Raw genomic sequence first — 20,737 nt, 5'->3', positions numbered from 1 at the left:
GGAGGGTTAACCCTGTCCTCCTGGGGTGCCTGGATGCAGGGTGGGTGCCCAGAGCCCCGAGAGGTGCATTGCAGCAGGAAGAGCAGGGCCTGGGGCAGGGGGCCCTGCTCTGGTGGGAGGCCATCCTGTGCAGGGCCGTGGAGGCGTGGGGTTCCTGAATCCCGGCCTCGTCTCTCCTCCAGCCCGCTGCCTCCCTGGGGGAAGGGGACCGGGAGTCTGGTGTTAGGGCACCTGCCCTGTGGATTCTTTCCGGCATGGATTTGTGGGCTGCAGCAGTGGGGGGGCGTTGCAAGCCACAGCGGCTTTTCTGGGCCCCCGAGGGCGGGGTGCCGAGGCCCCTGGTCCCCTCTCCGTCGGGCCTCTCTCTGCCCTACCAGCACCTCTTTCCCATTTCAAACTGTTTCCATTTGCGAGAATTCTCCAGGGACCTCAGTTCGAGGATTTCCCACTTCTGAAGTGATGAGCTCAGAAGCCGCGTCCCGAGTGAGCGGGCTGTAGGTTTTCCACGGTTCCTGGATTTGCTCCTCTGGCTGCCCTCTCATCTCACGGGGCGGGGCGGGCGTGTTGTGCTGCAGGGGTGCTGAGTCCTGCCCCCGCCCTGCCCTCCCCGCCCCTCTCTGCCTGCAGGGGTCACCGGGGGTCACTGTGCAGAGGCCCAGGCGTGGGCTCAGCTCCCCTGTCCTGCTCTGGAGCCCCAGCCTTGGGGGCGGGGCTCACTCGTCACTCCTCACTCCAGCCCTGGGAGCCTAGGCCCTCCCTGCCCCGCCCCCCCTCCGCACTCCTCCCCACCCCTCCCCACCCAGCCCCTCCCCACTCAGACCCCCCTCCAGCCCCTCCCCCAGCCCCTCCCCGCCCCACCCCACCCCTCCTTGTTCTGGCCTCCCCACCCCAGCCCTCCTTGGCCCTGCTGCACATCCCTGGCCTGGCCTGAGGCAGATCCCTCCTGGCAGAAGGGCCTGGTGGTGGGGTGACCTCGCAGAGCACTGGGGCCAGCCCTCCTCTACTGCGTGGTGGTCTCGGGGTCTCCTGCAGTCTGGGTACCCCGCCTTTCAGCACCCCAGGCTCCTCCAGCAGCCCTAGGGCAGGTCCTGGGGGTGTGGCCCAAGCACAGCCCTGGCGGGAGCTCTGAGGCCTACCCTCACCTCCCCCTGGTGGGCCGCAGTGGCTGGATCGTCCTCACTCTGTGGTGGTGACTTGGACCAATTGGGAGTGGGGTGGGGTGTTGGGGTGAGTCCAGGTTGTCACTCCCGTCCCCCTGCCTCCCTCCTGGGTGGGGGTTGGCCCAGCCTCCCGTGTGCTGAAGCCGTGCTGGGCGTTGGGCTCCTGGGGCACTGCCCTGTGACAGGGTTGCGGTGGCCTGAGCAGCCCCTGTGGCCACTTCCAAGACCAGCTGGTGGTCTTCCTGGGGAGCTGGTCCTGGGGGCCTGCCCTCCCCTCTCTTTTCTTTCTGTGGCACCACAGCAGAGTACCCAGGTGCTCCCAGAGAGGCCCAGCGTCTCTGCGGACAGGGGAGGGAGGTAGGTGGGGGTCGGCGTGGCCAGGTGGCCTGGAGGAGCAGAGAAGGGGATGGGAGCAGGGGTCGGAGGACAAGCCGCTGGGCCTTGGTGAGTATCCATGTGGCAGGAACAGCGGGGACGTGGCCGGAGCCCTGGCCGCAGTCCCAGGACACGCCGAGGCCTGTGCACGGAGGCCCTGAGCTCCCTGGGTGGCCCTGGCACTTCGGGCCGCACCTGCTCTTTGGGTCCTGCCGAGGCTGGGCGCCCGGCCTGGGGGCAGTCATCCTTTCACCCCATTGGGATTTTGCGTCCTGTTGGGAATCTTCCCTGTGCACGGTTACAGGAGTTCACCTTTTGGAGCGCCTAATTTTCCCAGGCACTTTGCTCTTGGCCCACACAGCCCCGACGCATTTGGAATATGTTCTTTGTATCGTGGTAGGCCTGGCCCCTCTGTCGCCCGCACCGCTCACCAGATGTCCCAGCCCCAGTTATCACGCACCGAACGTCCATATGTACCTGGGTCTGTTTTTAGACTTTCTTATTCAATTGGTTTATGTTTTCGCGCAGAGTTTTAATTGTAGACACTTGCTGGCATTAATTGAGATATAATTCATGTGCCCTGAAGTTCGCCCTTCTTTTGGGAATGGACGGTTCAGTGGTTTTCCATCTGTTCACGGAGCTGTGTGTCCATCATCATCCTCTTTTTTTTTTGTTGTTTTTTTAAGATTTTACTTATTTATTCATGAGAGGCACAGAGAGAGAGAGGCAGAGACACAGGCAGAGGGAGGAGCAAGCTCCATGCAGGGAGCCTGATGCAGGACTCGATTCCAGGACCCTGGGATCACGGCCTGGACCATAGGCAGATGCTCAACCACTGAGCCACCCAGGCGTCCCCATCATCATCCTCTAATTCCAGAAACCGCACAGTCTGAGCGGTCTGTCCCCGGGCCCCTGTGCCTCCGGCTCTGGCTGCCTCCTGTCTCCCTTCTTTTCCCGTGGATGTGCTTATTCTGGACATTTCTGAGAAGTGGCATCAGGCACGTGTGGTTTCTGAGTCGGATCCTTTCAGTTGGCGGGATGTGCTCCCGACCCATGTGCGTCGGAGCCTGCGCCAGCACCGCCTGCCCTGGGACGTCGCACATCTGGGGAGGGGGTCCTTTCTGTGGGTGTGCTTGCTCTCCCACGCGACCTGCCCGCCAGCCTGCCGAGCCCCTGGGCTGCCGCCGGTGTCTGCGTCAGGTGGAAGATGCACGTCCTCATGAGATCGGGCTGTCCTCCCTGCGAGCCAGGGACATCTTTCCGTGGGAGCAGTTCTTCCTTCCTTCTTCCTGGAGCCTTGTCAAGTTTCCTCTGAGCGATGCTTCCCGGGGGCTGTTCACGTGCCTGGAAGTTTGTTCCTAGGTGTGCTGCCGTCGCTGTCCTGAGTGGGGTTTCTTGGCTGCCCCGGCCTCTAGCTGGGCCTGCGTGTGGCGGCCGCGGCTCTCTGGCTGGCAGGGTCGCCCCCGGCTGCTCTGCCCCCGTCTCTGGACCCGCAGCGTCACATTCGGCTTCTGCGTGGGTGCCTGCCGTCGTGCCGGTGACAGAGAGGGCCCGTCGCGCCCGGCTCTGGTCTCCCGATGGCCCCTGCCTGCCGTGGAGCTGCTCTGGCCGCTGCCTCCAGAGCGCGCTGCATGGTGCCGGGCGTGGGGCGCCTGTGCCTGCCCCTGGACCTTGTAGCTAAGGGCTGTTGACTTCGTCATCTCCAGAAAGTTCTCCGGCTGGCGTCCGCGGGTGGCCTGTGAGCCTTTCCCTGTGGTCCATTTGGCCAGTGGGTTTCCTAACGTTGAATACGCTTTGCTTTCCTGAAAAAATAAACAGCTGGGGCTCTGAATCGTGTTCTTCAGGATTCTGCTTAGTGTCTCTGCGTCGGCGCAGAACTGGATGGCCGTGTGCGTGGACCGTGTTTCCCAGGTTCCCGGCACCGAGGCTGTACACGCTTTGCCAGGACCCGGGCGGGCCCCCGGCACCGTCTGCGCCCTGGGATGACTGCGGAGCGTCGGAGATGCAGCGGGATCCCCGCGTGCCGTCTGGCCGTGGCACTGCTGTGGGGGTGGCTTTACGGTCACCGTTGCTATTTCTTCTCTCCGAGTTGGCCTGTTCCGACTGCCTCCGATGGGTCACTTGTGGTAACTCCACTCTGCTGAGACGAACCCCTTTCCATCTGGGCTTTTACAGCTTCCTTGCGTAGAGACTGGCAAGTGGGGCCTTAGGATCCCTTAACCTTAGTTCTGGTTTAGGGACGATTCTTCCCTTTTAATTTTTCATGCACGTGTGCTTCCTCCCTCTTTCCTCTGGGCGGTTAGCTGCCGGGCTGTCTTCTTCGTGGGTCTGTTTTAGAAAACAGGATTTTGCTTCATGAATTAGGTCTGTTGCTTTTCTGTCTGTGCCATGTTAATATTTTTATTTATGTTTTTTTTTCCTTTGGATACATTTGGATTCTTCTATTGCTTTTCCTAAAAAAGCAATCAGTCATCATATCAGTCAAAATATCTCGGGCTGCGAATAACAAAATCAAACCGAGGTTGGCTTAAGTGCTATGGAGAGAGCTCCCGGACAGGTTCAGCAAGGGGACTGCATTCCCGCATGGTCCCCGTCCCCGTGGCCTCCCCTGCGTGCCAGCAGCTTCGGCTCAGGGGGGTTTTCGTGACAACACGGCCACGGAGGCTCCGAACCCAGGGGACACCGTTCTGGGGGCTCCTCCCTTTGCCCTCAGCGCCCGCAGGGCAGGCGTTCAATAAGCATCTCTCAGGATTCCGTGCTCTGTGCCTTTTTCTAGACTTCTCAGCTGAGAATTTAGTTTGCTTTCACCTTTTTTCATAGAATGTTTAGTGTTATGAATTTTCCTCTGATCGCTGCTTTAAATGTATCTTATCAACGTTCTTATGCAGTGTTTTCACTGTTTGGGTTCTTTTTTTAGAAATTTCTTAATTTTAGCTTTGTTTTCAATTTTTTTTCTTTTCTCTAAGAGTTATTTAACAGAGTATGTTTAAAATGGGAGGGCTGCCTTGGTTTTAGGAAGCATTTGAAATATACGTGCCTGTGCCGCTGCCGGAGCCTTCATGCCTGTGGTCTCAGGTGCACGGCCCCGGCCCCGGCGCGTGTCTTTGCTCACGTGCACTTTGCTTTCTGATGTGATGCTTTTAGTTCTCAGTACACAGATCCTGTACTTGTCTTACAGATTTACTTGTAGGATATAAAAAAAATCTCCAATGAGTTTTAATTTTATTTTTAACTTAATATTTTTGGATGTGACAATTCTAGATTTAAAGAGTCACCAGGTTAACAGACATCGTGTGCGCCCCACGGCGCCCTCCCCCCCAGGGCTTCATCTTTCCGGGTGTCTGCGTGTGTGGCACACACACGCGTGTTTCCTCCGGGACAGCTTGAGCGTGAGCTGCAGGCATGGTGCTCCCTGGTCCTCGGATACATGCTCTCTGCTGCAGGCGGGGCACGGTGACCCCGGTGAGGACACTACCTCAGAGGCGACCCTCTCGTCTAAGGGTCGTGTTTGTGTTCTCAGGGCGGAGCTTGTGAGTGGCTGTGCGGGGGCAAAGCTGGAAGTAATGAACGTGCATGCACAGCCGTGTGCGCAGTGATGTCTGTGGGCACACGTCGTGTCTGTGCTGTGCACCTGCTGAAAATTGAATGCACATGGGTGACTCCCAGCTCCAGTTGGGTGGTGCTCTCGGGGCAGAGGTGGTGCTGGGGTGAGGGACGGGTGAGTGACAGGTGGCCTCTCCCTACGAGGCGTGTGGTCTGGCAGGGAGGACCCGCGCGGGGTGGATGGACCTGAGGCTGGTGCCTGCTGCCGAGAGCACACCCGGGCAGTGGGGGAGGCGGCGGGAGCAGCTGTAGCCCCGGTGGGTCGGCGGCCTGCCCCTGGATCCCGCCTGAGTCTGCGATTTGGAAGAAGTGACCTCCACTTTGTGAGTTTAGTTTTCTCATCTCCAAATAGGGGCTCGAGTTAGATCAGGGAGTGGCTGGCACAGGTGTTGCCCTCCCGTGAACCCGTGGTATCCATCCGTCCTCGTGCTGGGCCCCCCGTGACTCCAAACACGTCCCAGAATCCCTCCACGTGACAGTCCTGGGCTGGTGCCAGGCGTGACTGCACTCAGGGCCAGGTCCGCTGGGTAGCCTGGTCTTGTGATGCGGTGCCCTTCATCCAGGGTCTCCAAGCTGGTTTGGCTTTCCTGGCACCCCGTGAGGGCACACTGGTGTGGCTGAGGCGTTGTGATGGGCCTGTGGGTAGCAGCCTAGGGAGCGAAGCGCAGGTCCACACGGCGGCAGTCCCCCGTGACGGCTCTGGCGTGGGCCGACTCGTGGTGTCCGCATGGCCCTCCTGTCAGCAGGCAGCCCGGGTGGCTCAGCCTCCACCTGGAACAGTGTGGTGGGACTGCGTGTCACTGTGGGCTCCAGCCTTGGCCCCGGGGGCTGCGTTGTGGTCTCTGAGCCACGCAGCCCTGGCCTCCTGGGACTGGCAGCTGGGCTCGGGGGGAGCAGCCCACGGGGCGGAGCGGGCCTGGTGTGTGACCTGGGGAGCCGGTGGTGGCTCACGGTGGGAGGATCGGGCGGTGGGGGAGGCCCCAGCCAACTTTCCCTCTGGAGCCCCTACCCGTGCTTTTCTTCCACGCAGCCCTGCCTCCTTCCAGAAGCCTCCCCACCCCCACTGCTGACAGTCGCACGTGAACAAAGGGCATCGAAGAGTGCTCTCTGCATTGGGCACTTTCCTGGGCATGACCTGGGTCCTGTCGCGCTGCCCCGAGCCCACGCTGCTTGTTGTGGTTCAGTGACGTGGAGACAAAGGACGGGTACAGAGCAGTGCAGTGACCCCGTGGTCAGGGCTGTGAGCCTTATTTCGCAGCCCCTCAGCCTTGGCCTGGCAGTGTGGCCAGAGAAGGAAGGGCTCACCGTGTGTCCAGGGAGGGGACCCGGCCACCGAGGATGTGCCACAGCCCGACGCCTGGGTCCCAGGATGGTGTGTGGGCACTGGCATAGTCCTGCCTTGAAAGCTGGATTAACCAGGGTTGTGGTTGTGCAGGGGTGGGGAAGAAGGGTGAGGCGGGTGGTGGGGTGAGCCCTGGGGTTGGTGCAGGGTAGAGAGGAGGGAGGGCTCTGGCAGAGGACAGCACCCCAGGCAGAGTGCTGGCCGAGGGCCAGGTCCCCGGGCTGTCAGGGTGAGGCCGGTGCTCGGGACTTGGAGGTCCTCACGATGGCGCGCCAGCCCCCCGCCTCCCCTTCGTCCGTGCAGCGGCAGCTCGGGGCCCCCTTCACCGTGCAGGTCGCAGGTCCGCTGAGCGAAGACCCCAAGGTGGACTGATTCATTCCTCATCCTGGTCCGCGAGGGCCAGACCCCAATGGGCAGGACCTGCTTTCCATCCTTGGGGTCCCCTTCAGCTTGAGGGGAGCAGGCCTGTCCTAGGGCATCCCCGTCTGGCAAATGCTGTTCCGTGTCTGCTGCTAGGAAGGCCGGCCGTGGCCTCGGGAATTCACCGCCTCTCCGAGCCCTGGGCCGACGGAAGCAAGCTGCCCGCGGAGTCGTGTCCTGCCCGAAGCCCGGCCGGCCAGACCTGCCCGCCTCAGCCCTGGCACCGGCCCTGGAGTCGGGGTCATTGGACCCCAGCCTGGAGCTGTATCCGGGTGCTGCCTCCTGACCAGGGTCCGGTGGCGTCCTGCTGTCCGTCTGTTCCCCTCTCCTGGGCCAAGGGGCTTTGTCCCCGGGGGCAGGGCTGCGTGGCCGGGGCGTTCCCTGGCACCTCTGCTTCCTCTGCCACCCTTGGAGCAGGATTCAGGCCGTGCAAGGGACAGATGGCTCCCTTCAGGCTGCTGGCAGGGGGCGGAGGGGCGGCGGCCGGGGAGGGCCTGGCGCCGGCTGGGGGGCAGGAGGCCGGAGGCGGCTGGCAGCCCTGGCTCAGGGGGCGGCCTCCTCGGAAGCAGAGACGTCGCTCCCGTGGCCTCTGTCCCAAGGCTCTGAGGTCGTCCAGGGCCGTCCCTGCGCCCCCTGCCCATCCACATCCGCCCCGCCCTCCAGCCTGCCTGCCCTCCCAGCTGCCGGTGGCCTCGGTGGCCTCTGTCCAGCTGCTCCGTCCACCTGTCCTCGCCCATTGAGGAGTCGGGCCGTGAGCCGCTGCGGGTGGGTGAGCGGGAGCGGCGTCGGGGGAGCCGATGGCACGGCCTGGGCACGGGGCGCCCCTCGCTGCTGCCGCTGACAGGGGGTGCCTGCTGGCTGCCAGGTCCCTCAGGGGCTCAGGGCCCAGGGCGGCAGGTAGAGGGCACGCGCTGGCATTTTGTGCTTCTGGTCCTCGGGCTGGGGCGCCCCTCTGTGGCTCCGGCGGTGGGACGGCCTTTGCCACAGTCGACGCGTGGTCCAGGGCACTGCAGGCCGAGGTCGCAAGTGAGATGAGGTGGCGGGTGGGGGTCTTTCTCTTCCTGCCTCTGCAGCCTGGCTCTCACTGCCCGTCCCTCGCCCCGGCACGGCTCAGGGCCGCCTGGTGGCTGCTGTGGCCCCTCGCTGGTGCTGTTGGCTCAGCGCCCTCCCTGCGCTGTGCGTGTGGACATTCCTTGGGCTAGGAGGGTCGTGGGTGCTGCCCACCCAGCGCCCGTCACTGCCTGTGGTCCGCCTGCCCCCCAGAGCTGCCCCTGTCCCTCTCTCCGCAAACCCCGTCGGCCAGCTCCTCCCTGCTCCTGCCCAGACCCCGCTTGAGCTGCTTCCTCTGGGGAGCAGAGCGTCCTGTTGGGGCCCTCGTCACGGGACATTGTGGCTGACTCCTGACGAACCTCCACGTCCCCGAGGCCGGGACCAGGCTCGCCTGTTTCTAAGGGACGCGGTGCCCAGTGCCCTGTGGGTGCACAGGGTGTGTCTGCGGAGTTGGGCCTAATCCTCCCGTGAGCCAGCCTGGGGTCCTCGTGGCCCTCCCAGGATGCTCGGTGGCTCTGGGGCTGCCCTCCCAGCCTCTGGGGAGAACGCCGGGTCCCTGCCCGGGTCGTCTGCTCAGGGCACACACCCCCACAGCCCGCTGCTGTTTCCAGACTCTTCTTTCTGGATGGTGACGTCATTGGCATCTTACAGATGAAGCTGTGATATTTAAGTTTGGAGGATCAGCGAGCCCTTGGTGGTTGAGACGTAGCAGTTGCCTGTCTCTCCTCTCCCCACAGTTAGCTCTCTGACCCTGCGGGTCTCGGGACAGCCTGTCTCTGCTCTTGGTGACCTGCTCGTCACTGCCGCTGTGAGCTGTTCAGCAGTTGGACATTAGTGACTTGCAAGATGAGGATTGGCGTGTGCTTTCAGGTGTGTGCTTGCACACACACACGTATGCACACATGTGCACGCATGCGTACACTGCACAAACGCACACGTGCACACGCACGCGCACACATGCACATTCCCCCCCACTGGCTGCCTCCTACCCGCAGGTACACGGGGACTCTGCCGACTGCCCTGCTGCTGAGGCTGAACCCCGCTGTGAACCGGGATGGTCCCCATTTTCCGCTCAGCGTGTTTCCCTGGGGCCTGGTTGTGCCCTGATGCCACGGTCTTCCCTCTTCCCCGAGGAAGTCTCTCTGGAAACTTCTGCGCGCCCCCCCACCCACCCCTGCCCCCGGGGTCCTTCATCTTGCTCCTCCTGTTTTCCTGGATTATCGGTGCTGGATGGAGCGCGGCCTGGCGTCCTCTCCCAGGAAGGGCAGTGACGGGCCCCATGTGGGTCTGGAAGCGTCTTCTGCACCTGTGCGGGGCCACCGTGTCTTCGGGTTCTTCTTGGTGGCCCGTGCGTCCCGCAGGGCAGGCCCGTGTGGCTGTGCTGCACAGTGCCCGCTCGATGACCTTGTCCAGGTGGCGCATCCCCTTGCCTTGGTTTCCTCTCCCGACTGCTGTCCCCCGGGTGTGGGAGCGGGGCCGGTCCTGGCCTCCAGTCCTCTTGGTCTTTCCTCCTGCTTCCTGGGTGGCATCCCTGACACCATGAGCACCCTTCCTCTGAGCTCTGCTGTCCTGCGCCCACTGTGCCCTCTGAGGCCTTGCTGTGCTCCTGTCTCTGGGGGTGGTGGCGAGGGGCCGGGTGGCCTGGGTTCGCCTTCGGGGAGGCCGTTCAGTGAGATCGTGGGCACTGGCTGGCCCTGCCGAATCCACACCCTTCTCTGCTGCCAGCCACGTGGCCTGTGGTGCCTTACCCCTCTGTGCCTCGCATCCTTGTCTGCCAGGGAGGCAGCGGTGGGGCCTCCTTACAGGTCTTGGTGAGAGTGGCACCCCGAGCCTGTGTAAGGTGTGCAGGGAGGTGTGGGTGCGTGCCGGGGGTCCTGGGCAGCAGCATGCTTCCTGCTTTACGCTGTTCTTCCCCAGTGCTCTGCTCTGCACCATGACCCCGAGTGTCCTGGGCTCCGTCTTCCACCTCTCCTGTGTTCCCAGGTGCAGCCCAAGGCTGGCGGGCTGGCGAGCATGCAGGTGCCTCACTTGCACTGAGACCTGCTCTCCTCCAGGCCGGCGGGCATCCCTGGCTCCTCTCTCCCTGCCAGCTGTCTCTGCCCCCCCCCCCCCCCCCCCCCCCCCGGCTGTCCATCTCCCCTCTGGGAGCGTCCAGAAAGTGAAGGGAAGTCCTGCAGGGACCTGCCAGGCAGCCGGGATCTGAGGCCTGGGACCCATGAAACAGGAAAACGTGATTTCCCCAGGGACCCTGAGTCCCTGTCGGGGTCCCCAGGCTCCCCCCCCTCCCCCCACCGCCGACAGCCAGCCTGTGTGGGGCCTGAGTTTGTCTGTGTCCGGACCAGCGTCGTGTCACAGCTGGCCCCGGGAGCAGGGGTGGGAACTGGCGTGTGTGCCGAGCCCCCCGAGAGATTCACCAAGAGTCAAACGCGAGCACTCGTCGCTCTCAACTGTTTTGTTTGGGAAAATGCAGCTCTGTTTCATAAAGATGTGTTACTTATCTAACAGTGGATTTCCTGTTATTTTACAATAAATTCATAAGTGTATTTTAAAACTTCATTTTGATTTTGAATGCAGGAAACCTTGGTAGATGTGATGCCCCTAAATCAAAGCTCTGGGTACCTCCTGGCCGTGGACGGGCCCTGGGTGGCCAACAGCCTGGGCACGGCAGGGGCAGGGCGTGGCCGGGCAGCAAGCTCCGCAGCCCCCGCTGACCCCCGGAGCGTGGGCCTGCTTCTCGCCCCCGGTGAGCCCACGTGGGGCCCAGATCTGCCCTCACTTAGGCTTTCGTAGGTCGCGAAGCGCTGCGTGCCCAGCCTGGCCCATTCGGAGCGCCCAACGAGCTGTGCCAGCGTCATTGGGAAGTGGCAAATGTGGCAGACGCTGGACGAGTCTCTGCATGCACATGTGCAGACACCCAGAAAGCTGGTGACACTGGGCGCCCCGGGGAGCGGTTGTCAGGCTGGAGATGTCTCCACCGCCTTCCTGGAGCTGCGGTTCCCGGAGGAGCAGATCGGGCGGGCAGGACGGCGGGTGTCACACTCGTGCAGGCGGTTGTGTTCTGAGCGCCAGCTGTCACCGTGCGTGTCACCCACTCTGCACAGCAGGCCCGGGAGGCGGATCCTCGCGTTACCCTGGTTTTGTACATGAGGACGCTGAGGTCAGGGACGGTCAGTGTCTTGTCCTAGCAGCAGGTGCTGCGTGTGCCCCCAGCCTCCCCCAGCCGTCCTGCCGCCCGCTGTGGCTCAGACGCCTGAGCTGGAGCTGGAGATGTGGCAGGTGCACAAGCCCTTGGGCTCTCTGTGCGGCAGGGGTGGGCGGATTCCGCAGAGAATGGTGGGACCCCCGCGGCCTTTGAGAGGGGTCCTCGCGGGGTGAGCTGATGTGTAGCATCTGTCCCCATGTGGGATGGTGGGAGGCACTTTGAAGGGGCTCCGTGGGGCCACTGCCTTGGGGGTGGGGGCGTGGGGCCGCCTGCGGTGAGGGCGGGCGGGTGGGTGGGCAGGGGCCTGAGTGCACCCCGAATCTGGGCGCTGACGCCTCTCCTCCCTCCCGACCTGGTTTTTGTCTCTTCCAGCTCTGTGGGAAGGCAGAGGCCCTGCTCTCTGTGAGAAGATGTCCTACGGATCCATCGCTGGCAGTGGCGGCCTGGGGAGCCATGGTCCTTTCGGGGGATCTTCCAGACAAGGCTATCAGCCCCTAGGTAATGACAGAGGCTCACAGCGTTGGGGGTGGGGCGGGGGTGGCAGTAGACGGGCCTCTGCTGTCGGGATGATGGCAGGCGTGGGCGGTTCTGTGTGACCAACGCTGCCTGTGGCCTCGGGTGAGCGACACTGGCCCTGCCTGGGGTGGGGTGGCTGGCGTTGGCCTGGGTCAGCAGCAGGAGGGGCTGCCCTGCCGTTGGGGGCGGCCTGGGGTCTACGGTCATCCCGGCACCAAGCTGGTCTGCAGGTGCCGGGGGCGCTTGGCCAGCGGCAGAGTGGAGGGATGCTCCGGCGCGGCACGGGTGTCGTTCTTGCTATACAGAGAAGGAAACTGAGGCTGGCCAGGCCTTCCAAGGCGCCTCCCCTTCCCCAGCACCGCCTCCCCCGAGGCCTGTGTCTCGGGCTTCCTTGCTGACCTTTCTGGTTTTGCTTACACACGTCTGCATCCCCACGCGGAACCTTGCACAACTTTGGAACTGTGGGATTTTACCCTGCCCTTTGCTGGTTCTGCCCCAAGTCCCTGATGCCACCAATGCCGCGCCCTCGTTTCCCTGTTCACCAGTGCCTTCTGCATGGGAGGGCCAGGGAGCGTAGCTATTGGGGCCCGTGGCCTGGCAGCGGGAGGAGAGCTGTCGGCTCTGGGCTGCCATGCAGGTGAGGCGTGTGCTGGTGCCAGCCGCTGCCCTCGGCGCCCCGGCCTCGTCTGCCTGAGAGCTGGTGGGGGCGGGTGGTGGGCGTCTGCAGTCGGGGCGGGCCGTACTCTGCTGGTTCTCATTTACGTTTCTCTGGTGACTGATGGGATGTACCCATTTCTCCTCAGCCAACTCTCCCCTGGAGTTTGCCCTCCTCTTACTGATTTGCAAGGTTTCCTTCTGGAATGTTCTGTGCATCTTCATCCACTTTGGGCCTCCTTTTCGGTGCGGTGCCTGCTGGGGAGTGCGGGTGCTTAGCCAGTGGAGTTTGAGTTGTGGCTGGCTCGAGGACGCTGGTGTCTGATGCGGGGTTTGGGTTTCTGTGTGATGAGTCCTATCACAGGACGATACTGGCGTTGCACCTGCTCTCTCTCTCTCTCTTTTTAAAGATTTATTCACGAGACACACACAGAGAGAGGCAGAGACACACGCAGAGGGAGAAGCAGGCTCCCTGTGGGGAGCCCGATGCAAGATTTGATCCCAGGACCCTGGGGTCACACCCTGAGCCAAAGGCAGATGCTCAACCCCCAAGCCCCCCAGGTGCCCCTGCACCTGCTCTGAAGCTGATATGACTGTTGTTCAGGTGTAAGTCTTCCCATCACCTGGTCTGATCACTGTTTACGGGGCGCGGAGAGGGCGGAGCTGCAATGCTCTGTTTCTCTCTTGAACCACGGGTTGTCCTGGCGTCCCAGTCCCACAGACCTGCGGAGCCAGAGCTCGGTGATGAATAATGTTTCCATGTAGGTTCTTTTGGTCAATATTTCTCTTCCTGTGCAAAACTCCCCCATAATTTTCAGAGTTACAATTTTTGGTATTTTTCACGGCAAGTTGCTCCACTTGTTTTCCCTCAGAAATGTCTTGGGTGTTTCTGGCACTTTGTTCTTGAACATAAATTTTAGGATCCCCTCATCAGGCTCGGGGTTTTGGCTGGAGCTGCCATGCATCTGCTGCATTAATGTGGCGAGATCTGGCATTTTATCGTCCGTGGGCTCCCAGTCCATCAGCTTGTGTGTCTCTTTCTGTCCCTCGGATCTTCTTTCATGTTTTGCAGTAAAGTTGTATAACTCTCATTATAAAGGTCTTATGTATTTCTTATTTGTTCTAACAAAAACAAAAACACACGTGTTTTGTTATCATAAGAGATAGCACTCTGAATATTGCACTTTCAGATCTTTGTTGCTGATACACCTATTTGACAATTGGATTTTTTGAAAAAACACAGTCTAGAGATTTTTATTTAATTTTTAAATGCTTTACTTTCACACTTTCTGAATAGGGACCATTTCAAACATAGAAAAGTAGACACAAAAAAAGTAATGAGCCCCCGCGCTGCCCAGGCCACTTCATCGGGTGCCCGCTTGTGGCACATCCAGCCCCTTGGGCTGCCTGTATGTCATTCTGTGGCGAGTACCACAGTGCATCTCCTGTGTTGATGCATCCCTGTGCCTCTGCAAGGGGGGGACTGTGCACATCACCGGAGCACTGCTGGAGTGCCTGGTCAGGTGCGCCCTGGCATCGCTGACCGCTTGGTGGCTCCTCGCAAAGCAGGGCCCTGGGAAAACCCACGTGCTGCAGTTGACTCAGCTCAGCTGACTCAGCTCAGGCCCCTCAAGTCTCTCTGAAGCTCCAGATTCTCCTCCATCGTTCTGTTTTTTTTTTTTTTTTCCCCTTGAAGTTTATTTTTTGAAGAGACCACATTTTCCCCGTGGAGTGTAATAGGTTTTTGTCCACTGACTTTATATTGTGCCATTTTGTTGAACTCATTCTATTACTGTAATTATTAGTAGAATCTGAACTTTTCTGTTTAGATGGCATCATTTGTAAATAGGGACTTTTTTTCTTTCTTTCCCAATGCGGCCATTCTTCTTCCCACCTTCCTGAGCTGGTTGAGCCCCTGTGATGCTGAGTGACATGGTGTTTATATCCCATGTGAGTTTTTGGAAGAATAGGACTACACGTTCCTCAGGTGTTTCTGGGATTTTGCTGCAGAACCATCTAAGCCTAGTGTTTCCTTCATGGAGCACTTTTTGACAAGCAGTTCACTTCTCCAGGCATAGAAACCTTCCAGGCTCTCTGTTTCCTCTTGGGTCAGTTTTGCTGTGTTGTTCTTAGAGACCTGTGTCTGTTTCACCAGGATGTTTGGATTTACTGAAATAAAATGTAGCCAGTAGCTGCCGGTTGTTGATGGGGCCACACTGTGGTGTGGCAGAGGGCCTGGCTGGGGCCTTCACACCCTCCATCCGCTCTGCTCTGCCCCTGCCCAACCACAGCCGCCTGTGAAGGCTGAGGGCTGCGCAGGTTTACCATTGTGGTGGCTGCTGTTCTATGAATGGTCACAGTATCTGAATCACATTCCCTTTTGTATTCCTAATACAGTTTGTCTGTACCTCCCCTATTATCTTCTTTTATAATTAGTCTTGACTGAGGCTTGGCACTTTGATATTTATTTATTTATTTATTTATTTATTTATTTATTTATTTATAAAATTTTATTTATTCATGAGAGAGAGAGAGAGAGAGAGAGAGAGAGGCAGAGCCACAGGCAGAGGGAGAAGCAGGCTCCATGCAGGGAACCTGATGTGGGACTCGATCTCGGGTCTCCAGGATCACTCCCTGGGCTGAAGGCGGTGCTAAACTGCTGAGCCACCTGTGCTGCCCTGTTTGTCACTTTTATAAGGTTCCCTGAAGAACTGACTTCTGACTTTCTTGATACCTTCTACTATATGATTGATTTGTATTCTTAACTTTTATTATTTTCTTTTTCTTTTTTAAATATTTTATTTATTTATTCATGAGAGACACACAGAGAGAGGCAGAGACACAGGCAGAGGGAGAAGCAGGCTCCCTGCGGGGAGCCCGATGCGGGACTCGATCCCAGGACCCCGGGTCACACCCTGAGCCCAAGGCAGACACTCAACCACAGAGCCACCCAGGCGCCCCACTTTTATTTTTTTCCTTCTCTCTTTGAGTTGATGCTGTTATTTTTCTAACTCCTAAGTTGGATGTTTATTTCATTCGTATTGTTTTTATTCTTTTGTAGTAAAAACATTGAGATTGTAAGTGTTCAGACGGTCACTGCATTGGTTGAGTGTCAGGCATTCAGAAGCGTGTGGTATTTTAAAATTAAAGTTCAGTTGTGTTTTCTTATTTCCATTATGATTTCTTCTTTGACTCAAGATTTATTTTTTATTCCCTCAGGGTTTATTTAGAACTATAGTTCATTGTTTCCAAACATATGTATTCTTACCTACTTGTCTCTTAAAAATGATGTCTACTTAATTACAATTTTGTCAGGAAAGGACTTGCATTGTCCTGGTTTGTTGACCGTTGCTGAGGCCAGCTGCTGCTGGTTTCTCACCCCCTCCTCTGCGGGGTGACCTGGACAGGCTCCCAGGGAGGGGCTGGCACACCGGGCAGGATGGCAGGGCCGGGCAGAGATCTGGGCCTGTGCAGGAGCGGCTGCTGTCATCCGGGACCCGCTGTGCCCAACCACTGTGGGGTACTTGCCACCCTGGAGGTAATTATGTGGAGCTTAGGGCAACCTCTTTGTGGTAGGATCGCAGCAGGAACACAGCAGAAAGCCAACTGGTAGATTATTAATACATAAAGAACTCCCATAAATCAAAGGAAGACCTCCGAACCTCATACCAGGGGCCAGCGCTGGGAGGAGGCGGGAGGGACAGCTTGCTCACGGTGTCGGGAGGGCCTGAGCCTTGCTGGTGCCCCGAGGGAGGTCGGGGTGGTGGCAGTAGGCCCGTGCTCCCGGACCCACTGCCTTCCCTCTGGGGCCCTGCCCTCCCTGGGCTGTGGGAAGCTGCGAGGCCGCGGACGGAGAGACAGAGGCTGTCCCCACGTGGCTGAGGCACGCGGCCGGGGAGGCGTAGCCCAGATGGGCCATCACACGGGCATCAGCGTCAGCTCTTGGAGATCGCTGGTGACCTCCACATGCGTCCGATGTGGTGACAGGTGCACGGCGTGCAGGAAACAAGGCTGTGTCCAGAGTCTTCCAGTTGTGCAAGGCTCCCAGCCCCGTGGTAACGGCTTTCGCTTCCGACGCTGCGGCTGCAGACCTTTATCATTTCTTTATAATTGTTGCATTTGAACTTTTCTCCATAATTATGTGTATTCTAATATTCAGAAACAAACAATAGTTGCCTCAGGCCCCCCTCAGAGTTCAAGTGATTTTGGAGGGCAGACCAGACCAGCCCCTCCACGGGGGTCTGGAGGAGGAGAGGTCGTCCTGGAGGAGGAGGTGGGCAGGGGCTGGACTTGGTGACCTGATGCCGGCTTGGGGGTCATCAGGTAGTGGTGTGGGCAGTGACGTGGGCTGCCAGCTGGGCCCCCTGGTCTCCCCGGGTGTCCTGCCCCCACACGAGGGGCTCTGGGGGCTCCACAGCAGATGGTGACCCAGGTACCTGGGTAGCTGTGCCTGTTCCTTACCCTCATCTGGGTGAGTGGCTGGGCCCGGGGGACGTGTGTCTGCAAGGGAGCCCAGCGCAGGTGTCTTGGGGAAGGGCCAGTCCCAATGCTCCCTACCAAGTCGTCCGGGAGGAGGGGGAGTGACAGGATGTGCCTTGGTGGGAGATGGTCCCTGTTGTGGAGGCTCGTGGTCAGACCTCAGACCCACAGAGATGCCTGGATGTGGGGCGTCGGCCCTGGCTGCCTAGAGACCGTGCTGGGACTGTCCAGGGCCATGTCTGTCCCCCCGGATGGCTAGGACAGTTCTTAGTCTGAGGCAGAAGCCCACTTTGCTGCCGTTGTCTGTGGCGTGGGAACCTCCGTCCCCAGAATAAGCGAGGCTGCTGCCCCGCCCATCCCCCTCCATCCTGCCTGGAGTGGGGAGGCTCTGTGTGTGAGGGGTGGAGCCCCCAGGTCTGGCTGGGAGCCCCATGGGCTGCCTACACGCTTTGGGTCTTTGCTGCCTGGAGGCAGGAGGATGGCTGAGATGGCCTTCTGAGGCCCCTCCCACTCCACAGTGCGGCCCTTCTGTCCCTGTCATGCTGGGCTGTGGTCCCCCGCAGAGGGACACAGAGCATGGGCTGGACAGGGGCCCTTTGCTGTCCCTCCTCTGGGTCATGTGAGTCGGAGGCCTTTCCCGGGAAGGAGCTGCCCTCCGGGAGCCCCATGCTGGCACGGGCCTTGGACAGGCCATGTCCTTGGGTTTCGGGGTGGCTGTGGGTGTGTCACCTCCTAGAGCGCGCTCCCTGGAAACTGCCCTTCCAGAGAGCTCCAGAGAGAACAGGGTCATGCCACGGCCCCAGGGCTCTGGCATGTACCCCCCTCACTGACTCAGGTGCCGGGGATTCAAAGGCACGTCTTTGAGGGGCCGTAAGGTGTTTGACCGATTCTGGCAAAACGTGTCCGGCAAGTGTCTGAATAAATGGGAATAATCGAGGAGAAAAATCAAGTGTCCTCCCCGGGGGCCCAACCCCGTGCCGGGGCCTGTGGGGCCCAGGTATTGGGAGGAGGCCGCACAGCTGCCCGCACTGCTGCTACTTGGCTCTGCAGCCGAGCGTCAGAAAGGGCCGGTTTTTATTTTTATTTTCACTCCCGATGCGGCGTGGAACAATGGCTTAATGAGCAGAGTGATTCCTTGCTTGGCTGCTGTGGTGATTTTGAATTGTCATAAACATCCAGCATCCCTCAGGCCATACTGTCCTTTTTTACACGTTTTCTGTCGCCGACAGGTAACAGCCATCAGAGCCCTCACCTGGTCCGTGGGCCACACCTGAAGGCTCCACTCTAGGGGATTTCATCCTTGTTTGGGGTCACCTTTTAGAATAGTTGTGGTTTAAAGAAAGATCTGGAACACATACAATTCTGAACTTGGCGCTGGTCTTCAGCAAAAGCGGCTGTTGCAGAGGGTGTGGCAGTCTGGGAGGGCTTCTTGGAGGAAGTGGGCCTGAGTGGAGCTTCTTGGCATGGATGCTTGGAGGGCTGAGGGCACCTGCTGTCCTGCCTGGGGGCCTTGCTCTGCGGGCAGCGCCCTGAGCCGCTCTGTGGGCAGGCTGGGTGTAACTGTGACTGTCCCTTGCTGTCTGTAGAGTGCGCTAAATGTTGGACCGAGTACGGAATCCGCCATTTCCCCTGCCCGTCGCCAGAGAGCAGCCCACGGGACCCCTGTGTGGGCGAGGATGGGGAAGGTGATCTGGGGTCGGCGGGCACGCCCAGAGGCCCGAGGGCCAGGAAGCGAGGTACTTCCGCTCGGGTGCTGGGTCTGGGAGCCCTGGTGAGGGGGGGCCAGCAGGCGGGGTTGGGGGCGAGCTGCCGCAGGGTTCCAGTTGGTCTACACCCTCCACCTCATTCCCCTCCCAAGGACGGCAGAAGGCGTTGGGGCTGGGCCAGTGGCAGGAGGGGTGTCGAGTGATGACTGTGCGTGTCAGGGCCCCGTGGGCTCCCCCGTGGGCTCCGGGGGTGAGGCTGGGTGGTCCCCATAGGGGGGCTGGTGAGGGAGCCTCAGGGTGCTTGGCGCTGGGCCTCTGTAGAGCCAGCCTTCCGGGTGATGGGGCGACGGGAGGGCTGAGTGCTCCCCAGGGGCTCACACGGCTGCCCTCAGGGCGCGCAGGGCTGGGGGCTCTCCCCTCCGTCTGGGAAGCCTGTGGTCTGATGGGGCGGCTGCCCCTCATGCCCCGACAGAGGCCCCTGCACCCCGGCAGCACAGGCTGGCTGGTGACAAAGCTTCAAGTGCCATCGGCCCAGGGACTTGGCTGTTTGCCTGCCCAGCCAGGGGCCCTGTGACCTGAAGACTGGGAGGCCGCGGGGGCTCGGGGGGCAGGGGTGGGAGGTACACACCAGGCCCTCGGGCCCTGCCCGCCCTCTTGCCCCTGCCCCTGCCCTCTGAGTGCTGGGCTCTCGCGTGGGGCAGGGAGGCCGGGGTTCTCGGCCGGGACGGTGGAGCATTTCGATGAGGAGGCTGCCCCTGGGGGTGGGGTGTCTGGGAGCAGCCCAGTGCCTTCTCCAGTGGACATTGCTTTGCTCCAGATGGTGGCAGCTGGGCAGGGCCGGCCGTGGCCCTCTGGGGAGATGGGCGCCATAGCCGGCCGCGAAGTGCCTTGCGGATGGTGCCGCTTCGGGCAGCGTTGTGGCCGGGACGTGTCCCCAGGCCCTTGGACACTCAGCAGGGAGGGGGCGGTGGCTGGAGCAGGTGGTGGTGTCCTGAAGTCGAAGTCACAGAGGAGGTGCCCGGGAGCCGCTGCCACCGCTGCCACCCCACTGGTCCAGGGCCTTCAACACCCACCTTTTGGTGCCTTTCCAGGGCCAGGGGTCGCCGTCGAAGGCCGTGGGACGCCGGAGCCCGCCTCACCGCCTGCTGCCGGCCCGAGGAAGGACTCCGCCGGCGGGGCCCACAGCCGGCTGGCGGGGCCCGGTGCCACGCGTGCCAAGAAGAGGAAGCCCAACTTCTGCCCGCAGGAGACGGAGGTGCTGGTGTCCAAGGTCAGCAAGCACCACCAGCTGCTGTTCGGCAGCGGGCTGCTGAGGGCCGAGCCCGCCCGCAGGTACCGCGTGTGGAGCCGCATCCTGCAGGCCGTGAATGCCCTGGGCTACTGCCGCCGAGACGTCGGGGACCTCAAGCACAAGTGGCGGGACCTGCGCGCCGTGGTGCGGCGCAAGCTGGGTGACCTCCGCTGCGTGGGTCCTGGTCCCGGCGCACCCCCAGCCCTGGCCCTCACCCCTGTGGAGCGGGCTGTGGCCCAGACCTTCTCCTGCCGGGCCCCATCCCCTGAGGGTGTCGACCCGGAGCCGCCCCGAGGTGAGTTCCTGGTCCTGGCTGGCAGCATCAGAGCCCCACTGTGGCCTAGGCCCCGTCGTCCCTCTGCCCCAGACAGCCCCTGCCGTGGCTGCCTCCTCTTCCCACTGCCAGGGGGTCGGGGGGGTTCCTGCTCCTTCATGCCCGCACCTGCCGGGCCGCACAGGGACCGCTTGCTAAGAATCCAGGCGTTCAGGTGAGCGTGCGCCCCTGCCGCTTTGTCCCTGCCCTCCCGTGCCGGGCTGTGGAGTGGGGAGCTGTGCACCAAGTCGTGGCTCTGCTCTCAAGGTCGTCTGCTTCCTGCCTCTGGACCTTGATCTACAGGAAGAAACACAGGGGTCCTGTGTAAACGCATCTGAAATATGAGGTTTTCGAGATAGCGCTTGCTGCGTGTTATCCGAGACGGCCTGCTGCTTCCCTTGCCCTGTGCATCCCGCGCTCTTACCCTGGCTGTTAGATAAGTGCTCCTCCTGACCTCCTGATTTACCACCTGGGTGGGAGAGCTGCAGTTGGAGCCCGGGCCCTGTTGCTGGTTTAACATCCAGAACAGGCCTTGGTCCCGGATGGGCCAGCCCTTCTGCGTCGGGTCACCTCGAGCTCACGTGGGCCTTCCCCACGCTGTTGCCCAGGGGACTGTTGCTCTGCGG

General features: G+C 60.8%; 1 protein-coding gene across 12 annotated transcripts in view; it reads left to right on the top strand.

Moving 5' to 3' along the window:
• The window catches only part of TSNARE1 (t-SNARE domain containing 1), a 103,304-nt gene that overhangs the window by 25,460 nt on the left and 57,107 nt on the right, over positions 1 to 20,737 (top strand). For 11 of the 12 annotated variants that reach the window (XR_005368846.1, XR_005368844.1, XR_005368843.1 and 8 more), the window contains exons 2-4: positions 11,525 to 11,650; positions 18,388 to 18,537; positions 19,599 to 20,093. Coding sequence is in view for 9 of the 12 variants with exons in the window: in XM_038555658.1 (XP_038411586.1) it covers positions 11,563 to 11,650; positions 18,388 to 18,537; positions 19,599 to 20,093 (733 nt within the window). In the remaining 3 variants the exon portion in view is untranslated. The remainder of the gene's footprint in view (positions 1 to 11,524; positions 11,651 to 18,387; positions 18,538 to 19,598; positions 20,094 to 20,737) is intronic. The other variant, XM_038555660.1, reaches the window with a different exon arrangement.

The sequence above is a fragment of the Canis lupus genome, chromosome 13 (assembly GCF_011100685.1).
Source record: "Canis lupus familiaris isolate Mischka breed German Shepherd chromosome 13, alternate assembly UU_Cfam_GSD_1.0, whole genome shotgun sequence".
NCBI lineage: Eukaryota > Metazoa > Chordata > Mammalia > Carnivora > Canidae > Canis > Canis lupus.
This window is presented reverse-complemented; position numbering and strand designations above follow the sequence as displayed.